The sequence below is a fragment of the Helianthus annuus genome, chromosome 11 (genome assembly GCF_002127325.2).
Source record: "Helianthus annuus cultivar XRQ/B chromosome 11, HanXRQr2.0-SUNRISE, whole genome shotgun sequence".
Classification (NCBI taxonomy): Eukaryota; Viridiplantae; Streptophyta; class Magnoliopsida; order Asterales; family Asteraceae; genus Helianthus; species Helianthus annuus.
The window spans coordinates 36,025,496-36,036,612 of record NC_035443.2 but is presented as its reverse complement, the minus strand read 5'-3'; the positions used below and the strand labels follow the sequence as shown (position 1 = coordinate 36,036,612).

Sequence of the window (11,117 nt, the reverse complement as noted above, 5' to 3'; positions counted from 1 at the left end):
GCGTTGCATTAGCACACATCCTAATCCTAGTTTAGAAGCATCGCAGTAGACTTCAAAATCTTCTGTTCCCTCGGGTAAGGCCAGAATTGGGGTATTTGTTAATCTTTGCTTTAGGATTCTAAAAGCCTCCTCTTGCTTGGGTCCCCACTCAAACTTAATGGTTTTATAGGTTAGCTTAGTTAATGGAACAGCTATCTTAGAAAAATCTTTGATGAAGCGCCTATAGTATCCGGCTAATCCTAGAAAACTTCTAATTCAGTAGCTGATTGCGGGACCTTCCAATTTGTGATTGCTTCTATCTTGGAGGGATCTACGTGAATGCCTTCGTGATTCACCATGTGTCCCAAAAATTGCACCTCTTGTAGCCAAAATTCACACTTCGAAAATTTGGCGTACAGTTTTTGCTTTCTTAACAGGGTTAAGAGTGCATGCAGGTGCTCACAATGTTCGTCCTGGCTTTTGGAATAAATAAGTATATCATTGATGAAGACAATTACAAATTTATCCAAATACGGCTTACAGATCCTATTCATCATATCCAAGAATGCTGCAGGAGCATTCGTTAATCCAAAGGGCATGACTGTAAACTCGTAGTGACCATACCTAGTCCTGAAAGCAGTTTTAGGTATGTCTTCTTCCTGTACCTTCAGCTGATGGTATCCAGAGCGCAAATCTATCTTAGAGAAATATATAGCTCCTTGAAGTTGATCAAAAAGATCATCAATCCTAGGTAATGGGTATCGATTCTTAATGGTAACCTTATTCAATTCCCTATAATTGATACACATTCGCATCGAACCATCCTTCTTTTTCACGAACAACACCGGTGCTCCACAAGGTGATGAACTGGGTTGTATGAATCCTTTTCTTAATAATTCATCTAACTGCTTTTTCAGTTCTAGCATTTCTGTGGGTGCTAACCGATAAGGTGCCTTAGCTATTGGTGCAGTTCCAGGAATTAGATGAATTATAAACTCTACTTCCCTATTTGGCGGTAATCCAGGTAGCTCTTCTGGGAATACTTCCGGGTATTCTAATACTACTGGAATTTCCTTAAGTTCTTTGCTTTTAGTGTTAATGATTACCGAAATCATATACACTATTCCTTGTTTTCGTTCATAACTAGCAACTTTCATTACTGAAACGAACTTCATTGGTTTACGTGGCTTATCTCCTGTAATCAAAATTACTTCTCCTGCTGGCGTATGAATTTCTATGGAATTTTATCACATAGGATTCGAGCATGGTTGGCTACTAACCAATCCATTCTGTTGATGCATGATGTCTAAAGCCTACGTCTTAGTCTTAGTCATGCTTGTATAGGGTCTAGGGATCAAATATGTCAATTATGTATAGTGTAGGGGGTTGAATGTAAATTTTATGTATTAAGGTAGTGATTCCGCTCGAAATGACATGTTGTCATTTCAAGCAAAATCAGGAAGTTGTGATTCCGCTCGAAATGACAGCATGTCATTTCAAGCGAAATTAGGACTAGTATATATAGTAGTGTCTGTTTCTCATTTGGCACCGATCGTCAAGTTGTATACCGAAGTGCTGCCAAATTTTTCAGTGATCAATTAATGAGAAACAGTGTTTAAAGTGATATTCTGTCTATTTCTACTCCATTCTCTTTGATTCAAGCTATTTGTGTGATTCCGCCACATAAACAGTGGTATTTTGACTCTGATTGACTCAGTAGATCGTCAATATCGATCCTACAATTGGTATCAGAGCCAGTTATGAGCTAAAATACCTGAATCAAAGCTTTTTTACTAAACTTTTTGGATTTCTGGACATTGCCACGGGCAAAATGGACTGAATTTTTGACATATTGTGTAAAAGTGACATTTAACAAACCCTTGAAAGTATCAGCTTAAAATTCGGCTTAAAAGTGGTAAAAAAATGGTCTAAAACCTGATTTCGCTTGAACGAAGGTTCTTGTGATTCCGCTTGAATTTCGAGCGAAATCAAGTTTTCTGTGTGTAAAGGTGTTATTCCGCTTGAACTTTTGGAGCGAAATCAGTGATTTCGCTTGTATTGTGATTCCGCTTGAGGGAACCTTTTGATTCCGCTCCAAAGATCACTGATTCCGTTTGTGAGTGTGATTCCGCTTGAATCAGCACTCTGATTTCGCTTGAAATTCAAACTCAGATTCGGCTTGAAGTGTTAAACTGTGATTTCGCTTGAACTTTAAAATTCAGATTTCGCTTGAAAACATTTTCAGCATTAAAAATCATGGTTTGAGGGTTAAAGTCCATTTCGTTCGTGATATCTCGTTGGAAGTTCAGTTTGTGTAGAACGTGTTTTCAGTAAAAGTCACCTGTTTTTCAAAAAGTTAAAAAGTTTTTAGTAATTGTCACCTAAAATGGAAAATCAAGATTTCTACAACTTCTTTGCGGGCAGTGGTATGACAGCAGGTCAGAGTCCAGCAAGTATCGTTCAGAACGTCAACATGGAAAACAAATTGGGAATGATGCAAAAGCCTCCAAAGTTAATGAACCTGGATGAATATGCGGGATGGTCAAGCAGATTTAAGAACTGGGTTCAGGCTAACCATTTCGAATGCTGGATGAAGATAGAAATGAAGTACGTTCCACCGGTAGATGGTTTAGGTATGATGAAGGGTATTGGGAGTCTGACAAAGACAGAACAGAATGATTTTAAAGCCGAGAAAAAGATGATTAGTATCCTCCAGCAGGCTATAAAAGAGGATATTTTAGTGTTGCTGCAACAAGAGGACAATGCTCAATCTATTTGGAATTCATTGAAAGTAAAATTTCAAGGTAGTGTGTCAATGATCAAGAGCAAGAAGACATTGATCAAGAAGGAGTTTGATATTTTTACCGGCATGAAAGGTGAAACTACGAGGCAACTGATTAAAAGATATTGCCATTTAGTACTTGAGATGAAGAGACTAGAAATCAAAAAGACCAATGAAGAATGGATTGACAAGTTGTCTGATGCATTACCATATGACGAGTGGGGCACTTATCTGATGATGCTGAAGAACAATTCTGACTTTGCAAATCTGAATCTCAGCTCGTTCATATAAAAGATTGAGGCTCATGAGTTGGAGTTGTTGAAGATTAAAAAGATGAACTCAGCAAATGTTCAACAAGATGTATCTTTGTACTACAGAGGCAGTACTCCTATTACAACAAACCAGAGCCCAAAGATACAAACTGGTTTTAGTGCTGATACAACATCAAGTGGTTCATCAAATACTCCACAAACAAACAAGCCTTCGCCATTTATCAGCTATGATCCAAACGTCAAAGCTACTGAACAGACACCCCCTAAAAGTTCATCCAGTTCAAACAATCAGGCATATGTTTCTGGGATCCAATGCAACATCGCAGTTACTATCAAGAATGGGAATGAGTTCACTAAATCAGCTGCGAAGCAACACATTGCATTGTTGGCTTCTGTGTTAGAGTCGTATGAGTCTCTGGTAGCGGGTAAGATCGGGAATCCGGACATGACCAAAGAGGATTACGATCAGATCGACCCGGAGGAGCTTGAACTGATAGATATTAAATGGGGCATGGCTAGTCTTGTGAGGAGGGCACAGTGCTTTATGGAGATCACTGGCAGAAACAGCCTTTCTGGACCTGATCAGAAGCTAGGTTTCGACAAGTCTAAAGTAACCTGCTTCAAATGCAAAGAGAGAGGCCACTTCAAAAGGGAATGCCCGAACAGAGAAGTGAATAATCATCAGAATCCGTTCACGAATGATTATTACAGACAGGCAATCTACCACCGACCGAATCAGCAACCTGTAGTTCAAAGGCCACAAATCGAGAACATACCTGAGAAAGCTCTCATTGTGAACCAGGATGACGAGAAAGTAGCCGAGGGATTTAGCTGGGATAAATACATCCCCGGAAGTGATGGACAGGCTATGATGGTTGAGATAATTGAAGAGTCTGAGAGTGTGGTTGAGCCTGAAGTGGTTGTTGACGATGTTATTGCGGACAGTGTGGCTGATATTGAGGAGTTAGCTGCAGAAGTTTACTACTACCAGTCTGAGTAGGAGGTATTAGCAAGTTCTTTGAGATCTATCTTGCCTCCTAAAATTTTTGAATCTTTTGCAGGTTTCTTTGAAGAACCGACGACTGGATTGTGTCCAAGATATGAGGAGAAGAAAGAGTCTGTCGAGGAGATGATCGATGTGACAAAGGAAATGACCAAAGACACTTTGAAAGAAATTGCTGATAAGGCTCTCATGGCGAAACTGAAAGAGGTAGACACAGAACTTGTGAAAACCGAGTCTGTCGGTACCGAGTCAGTTCAACAGGAGTCAAACCAGGAGTCGGGAATAGAGGGAGTCAAATCTGAGAAAGTGTCTGAGTCAGAGTCCAAAAATGTCGGTAAACAGGAAGTGAAAACTGCTCATGAAGCAGAGGTTGTTGAGAAATTGGATTCAATCTCTGAAACCCCATGCCAAAAGTGTTTAGAACCTTGCATGGAGTGTCTTGAAAAAGACGCTAAGTTTCAGGAATTGAAACATAATGCTGACATGTTAAAATTTGATCTAGGACAAGTTAAAGAGGCATATGATACACTAGCCAGATCAATTAAAATGATTCAAAAAGAAAGTGTCGAAAATGATAAAGCCACGAAACTAGCAAAAGCAACACTTTTTGACAAACAAGTGGAAGTTAATTTTCATCTTGACACAATCGCATCATTGAAGAAAGAGTTAGAATTAACTAAAATTGAAAATGAGCGAATTGATAATAAATTGATGAGCTATGTTGCATCGTCCTATGTCCTTGAGCAGATTGTTCCACAACAGCCTCATGCAACACCAATCTTTAAAAGCGTTCCACCCCCAATGTGGAATCATTATACTTAAAAGTATCCAGATGGGGTGCACGCTGCATTGAACCTCAAGTTAAGGACAGTTGAGGAAGAGTTGCCAGAGAGCATTGACGTTACATTCTCTCCGTCTGACACGGACAACGAGTCACAAATCATCAAGACTGTTGTCGACAAGGTGTTAGATGAAGAGAGTGATAACTCTGAGGCTGAGACCATGAAGTCTCATTCTGAGAAGTATGTTACTGATTCTGAAGATGAGGGTAACTTTTTAGATCGTTTCATACCGAAATCAGACAAGAGTGCGAATGATGATCCGATCATGGTGGTCTACACTATGATTGGAACTGACAAGCTTTACTCTGATTTCGAGTATCCACTTCAGAATGTTAAGATTGAAAATGTTGAGAAGGTTTTCAAACTGGTTGAAATTGATGTTGATGTGGTTAACAACAAAGAATTCTTTTCAAAACCGAAAAAGTCATTTGTTACATCACATTCTAACAATTCGGGTAAGAATGAATGGGAAGGGAAAGATAACAACAAAAAGAATGGAAACAACTTTAAAAATAAAGGAATTGGATTTGAGAAAAAGATGGCTAAGAAGGTGGTCAAGCCAAAAGAAAGCATGAAAGATGTTCTTGTCACTGGACCAAGTGTTGATGAAGAAAAGGAATATATTTTTAGTCAGAAAGCCGTTAACGATTTCAATGCAGCGAAGAAACTCAAAGAAGAGACATTCAAGTCAACTTTTGTCGAATATGACAAAAGAGTTTGCTATCGCTGCAATGAAATCGGGCACATGGCAAAACAATGCAAGAAAGTTTTCGAAAAACCCGCCGCTGTAAAACCTGTTGTTCAAAAACCTCGACCCAAATCACCAATTGACAAAAAGGGTAAAAAACCAATGGTTTCACCAATCCGCATCTTGAAAAGGGGTGAATCTTTGGAGTCCGAGGATAAGCCAAAATCAATTTTTGAGGTTGGCGAATCTTCAAAGTCTCAAAAGACTTCAAAGATTTATCCGAAAACAAAAGTTTTTGAAAACCAATCATGGGTTGTGAAATCTAAACCATCAGTCGAGGAGAAAAATATGGAAAAGATTTTGAAAAATGAAACAAAGGTTTTGAAAGATGATGTAGTTGAGTTTGAATCTTAACTTGATAAGTTTCTTGCAGAGTTTCCCCCAATCAAAAATGAAGTTAAACCAAAAGCTAAAACTGATGTTCCGAATGTCACATTTAACTTTCAAAAGATTGATATACCGTGTGATCTAGTGTTTGGAAGTGTGTCACCAGTCAAGAAGTCATGGAAATCATTGTTTGAATAATTTGCTATGATGTTTGCAGGGGCTGCCCAGGTCAATCATTTCAAAATGGATCATGGACAGTGGAGCCTCTAGACATATGACGGGGATGCTTGCACTACTTTACGACGTAAAATCAATCAACGGAGGCTACGTGGGTTTTGCAGGAAATCAGGGTGGCAGGATTGTAGGCCAAGGAACCCTGACGAATGGGATCATTTCGTTTGAGAAAGTGAACTACATCATAGAATTAGAAAACAACTTGCTTAGTATTTCTCAAATCTGTGATAAATTGTTTACTGTACATTTCACGAAGAACGAATGTTTGGTTTTAAAACCTGGGTTTAAAATCCCTGATGATATGGTGCTGTTGCGCGTACCACGGGAAAACAACTTGTATATTCTTGATATGAGTGTCGCAACGCCAGCAAATCATCAAAAACAATGTTTTGTGTCGAAAACGGAAGCAACAGAAAAGGAGTCTATTATGTGGCATCGAAAGATGGGCCACATTCATGTTAGAAAAATGAATTTTCTTGTGCATAATGATTTAGTCGAAGGTGTAAATTTAAAGAATTTTCATTTGTCTGATGATTGTGTAGCTTGTAAGAAGGGAAAGCAGACCAAGAAGTCACACCCACAGAAGTTACTGAATTCGATCAGAGTACCGCTTGAGAGACTCCACATGGATCTCTTCGGGCCGGTCAATGTAAAAAGCATCAGTGGTGATTTGTACTGCTTGGTAGTCACTGATGATTATACAAGATTTTCATGGGTGGTGTGCTTGGAAAGAAAGGATCAGACGTTTGAGTCGCTGATGGTTCTGTTAAAAAAGATGGAGACTCTGTATAACCTGCCTATCCGAAGAATACGGAGTGACAATGGAACGGAATTCAAGAATAACAAGATGCTCGAGTTCTGCAATGAAAAGGGGATTCTTCATGAATTCAGTGCGCCAAACACACCGCATCAGAACGGCGTTGCTAAAAGAAAGAATCGGACCCTCATAGAAACTGCTCGAACGATGTTAGCCGATTCCAAGTTACCGATCTTCTTCTGGAGCGAAGCAGTGGCTGCAGCTTTTTACACTTTGAACCGCGTACTCACCGTCAAGAAGTACAAGAAAACAAGTTTTGAGTTGCTACACTGTTACAAGCCAAATCTAGAATTTCTGGAGCCGTTTGGGTCTCCATGTACTTTTATTGATGAAAATGGTAAATTCGGTGCTAAGTCGAATGATGGTTTCTTTGTAGGTTACGCGAGCCCATTGAAGAGGGTGTTCGTACCTTGCCTGGGAAAAGTAATACAAGTTCTGCATGTGGATTGTCAGAAGCACACTGCTTCACCACAACTTCCCGGACAGAGATTCCTGTTCGATTATGACAAACTCTGGGAGTCGTTTCATCTTCCGACCGAGCCAACTATTGAAGAGCTTATTCTGCTATACCAACAACAACAATCAAGTTCACAAGATCAAGTGCCAAGGGCTTTGGTAGTTTCACAACCTGAAGTGGATACAAGCATTCCTATAGGTGGCACAAACGATCATGAAGCCGGTCCAAGTGGAACAGCTCACGAACCACCAGAGGAACCAGCTCCAACGTTTGACAACTCTGACGACTCAGAAGAGGAAACCGCTCCTACTTTTGACGAGGAACCAAACGTTACTACGACGGAAGCTGAGGATCACACCGGTGATCTTGACATAACGAGCTTGCAATCGGAAGTTGATGTTCCTGACACCGTCATGCCTCGAACCTTGTCTTATCACCCTTCAGAGCAAATCATCGGTGACCTACAAAGTGGTGTTAAAACAAGAGATCAAATCAACCGTGCTCTTACATGTTTTTATTCGTCTACTGCATATTTACAGGAAGAATTCTCACTGAAATGTTATATTTTGCAGATCGAACCCATAACATATAAAGAAGCGTTGACTGAAGACAGCTGGGTGAATGCTATGCAGGAGGAGTTGCAGCAATTCGAGAAACTGGGTGTTTGGAGATTAGTTGATCTGCTGGAGAATCAAAAGTTAATCAAAATAAAGTGGGTATTCAAGTGTAAGAGAGACGATAGAGGAGTCGTGGTTCGGAACAAAGCACGATTAGTGGTACAAGACTTTAGTCAGCAAGAAGGCATCAACTATGATGAGGTTTACGCGCCTGTTGCAAGACTAGAAGCTATACGGATCTTCCTGGCGTTTGCGTCATGGAATGACTTCAAAGTGTACCAGCTGGATGTTAAATCTGCCTTCCTGTACGGAAAGATTAAAGAAGAGGTGTATGTGGGACAACCACCGGGGTTCACTGATCCACAACACAAGAACAAGGTCTATCTGCTGGATAAGGCGCTCTAGGGTTTACACCAGGCCCCGAGAGCCTGGTACGAGACGCTTTCCCAACATCTGCTGGCCAACGGGTTCACTAGAGGGACCGTCGATAGCACATTGTTCACAAAGGAAGTTGCCGGCCATCTCCTAATTGTGCAGGTCTACGTAGATGATATCATTTTTGGTTCGACCAACGACGAGTTGTGCAAAGAGTTTGAAAAGGTTATGAAGAAGAAGTTCGAAATGAGTTCGATGGGGGAGGTGAAGTTCTTCCTCGGGTTGCAAGTTGAACAAATGCCCGATGGAATCTTCATTTACCAAACAAAATATGTGAAGGACGTGCTTGAAAAGTTCGATATGGCTCAATGCAGTCCAGCAGCAACCCCCCTGGCACAGAATCATGGTATTTGTCCTGACGAGAGTGGCGTCAAGGTGGAGGAGACATTGTACCGGTCAATCATCGGATCCTTAATGTATCTCATTGCTTCTAGACCGGACATCATGTACCCGACATGTCTTTGCGCCAGATATCAGTTGAGCCCGAAGCAGCCACACCTGACGATTGTCAAAAGAATATTACGGTATTTGAAAGGCTGCCCAAGCATCGGCTTGTGGTATCCTCGCTCGGGTGACTTCTTTTTAACAGGTTTCGCTGATTCTGAGTTTGGAAGCTGCAAGCAGAACGCTAAGTCCACCACTGCTGGGTGTCAGTTCTTTGGAACTCGACTTGTGACCTGGCAGTGCAAGAAACAAACCTCTGTGGCGCTTTCTACTTGTGAGGCTGAATACGTTTCAGCCTCCAACTGCTGTTCTCAGATCCTTTGGATCCAGCAGCAAATGCGCGACTTTGGTTTGCAATTCTTGGATACGCCGATATTCGTGGACAATGAAGCAGCCATCAATATAACTAAAAACCCGGTGCAACATTCTAAAACGAAACATATCGAAATTCGTCATCACTTCATTCGTGATTGTCACGAGAAGAAGTTGATACGAATTGAACATATACACACCGATGATCAGAAAGCTGATTTCTATACAAAACCATTTGACAAAAAGAGATTTTATTATCTTTTAAAATTGAATGGGATGAAAAATCTGCGTTCTGGGAGAGTTGAAGAATGTGAAGCGAGGAGGGCGGCGATCAGATGTGAACTACGTCGTGTTGTCAACTTTGTTTGTACAGTTTGTTTTTCTGCTTTTCGATAAAAACAAAAACACAAAAATAAGTTTTTTTCTTTTTAGGGGGAGAAAGTCGCAGAAAAATACAAAAACATGATAAAATTCAAAAATCCAAAAACATCAAAAAACCTGAAAAAGAGCTTGTGTATAATAGGGGATATGATAGTACATCAGCTAGACAGACACAGTACGCTAAAGAAATGTAACATTTAATTTGCGTTAAGCAGTCTCACTGATGATGTGCCGATAGGTTTTTACAAAATTAGTAGATTTGTTTGGGATATAAACATAAAAATTCACTTGCTTTTACATGGGGAACACCTCCAGGATATATGGGTAACCCCAGAAATCTTGTTTGAAAGGTCCCTCTTTCTGAGATACTAGGTCTTTATGCTTAGTGATATCTGGGGTATTATCCCGGGACTTCTGCTGAATGGAAATTCTGACCTAGTCCCCGTATAATACTTTACGAAATGCTTTACTTGTAAAGCCTCCCCTCAGCATAAAAAATGATAACACATTGCAAAATGGTTAATCATGTGCTGTTGTAAAAAAGATTCTCTAAAGGGAACCCACCAAAGTCGAGCCGTCATCTCTCTGCTGAACGGAAGTTCTGACCTGAGCTCTCATGGACTCGCAATTCACCCCAATACAGATATCATCTAGGTATACTCACCTGTAAGACTGAATATTGGGATCTGGATACGGGAGTATATACTGAGGTGGGACACATGTAACAGTTTAAGTCTTAAAACATTAAATCCGTATCCCGAACAGATTGAAAGTTGTGTGAAAATTTAAAAGGGTCAGTATATCGACAATCTAGGCGAACTGTTTAAAGCTGAGTATGAAATATAAGCTTAACGGTGCTTGTGTCTTGTCGGCAGCTGATATGATCCCCTAGCACGCTCACAAAAAGATTGTATGTACAGATTTCTGCTTATTCATTCTAAAAACCAAAAAGATTTTATTTTCATCTTATTTTCGACAACAGACGTTGGGGATCAGATGATCAAAGTCTTGTGCAGAACATATCTGATTCATGAGGTTTGGGTAAGCAGGAGATTCTGGAAAGTGACTGGTACATGTCTAAAAGATTGTAAAAGTTTTTGAAAGTTCGAAAAGTTCAACAGTTCATTAATTTGAACTGTTTTCAAAATCAAAAGTCAGCATACTTCATAACCTGGTTAACCAAGGTCATCAATTTGGACTTGGTAGGCTGAACAGTTGACCAAGGTCATTAACTTGGACTTGGTTAACTGGGTGTGTCGGAAAACAATCAGAAAATGTTAAAAGGTAAAAATTTTGAAAATGTTTTTTCTGATTCCGCTCGAAAACAAGCTTTTCACAATTAATTGCTGATTTCGCTTGAGGTTGCTTCTGATGCTGATTCCGCTTGTATGATTCACAAGTAATTTCGCTTGAACTACTTTGAGGGCCATTTCAAGCGAAATCAGACAGCCTATAAAAGGCCATCTG

The 11,117-nt window shown here is 40.1% G+C and overlaps 1 protein-coding gene across 1 annotated transcript; it reads left to right on the top strand.

The window, feature by feature from the left end:
- Positions 1 to 3,094: 3,094 nt before the first annotated feature.
- LOC110924051 lies at positions 3,095 to 8,483 on the top strand. Its single transcript, XM_022168094.1, has 8 exons — positions 3,095 to 3,977; positions 4,095 to 4,405; positions 4,862 to 5,084; positions 5,280 to 5,575; positions 6,171 to 6,411; positions 6,730 to 7,341; positions 7,660 to 8,158; positions 8,252 to 8,483. Exons 1-8 carry the CDS (start codon positions 3,095 to 3,097, stop codon positions 8,481 to 8,483), a joined length of 3,297 nt encoding a protein of 1,098 aa, XP_022023786.1.
- Positions 8,484 to 11,117: the final 2,634 nt, after the last annotated feature.

What these genes read in the sequence shown, in the direction of transcription:
- LOC110924051 (XM_022168094.1), top strand. Translation starts at nt 3,095, where the DNA reads ATGAACTCAGCAAATGTTCAACAAGATGTATCTTTGTACTACAGAGGC. An exon ending in TGACGATGTTATTGCGGACA is followed by an intron (nt 3,978 to 4,094) that starts GTGTGGCTGATA and finishes AATCTTTTGCAG; the next exon opens with GTTTCTTTGAAGAACCGACG. An exon ending in AAACTGCTCATGAAGCAGAG is followed by an intron (nt 4,406 to 4,861) that starts GTTGTTGAGAAA and finishes TATACTTAAAAG; the next exon opens with TATCCAGATGGGGTGCACGC.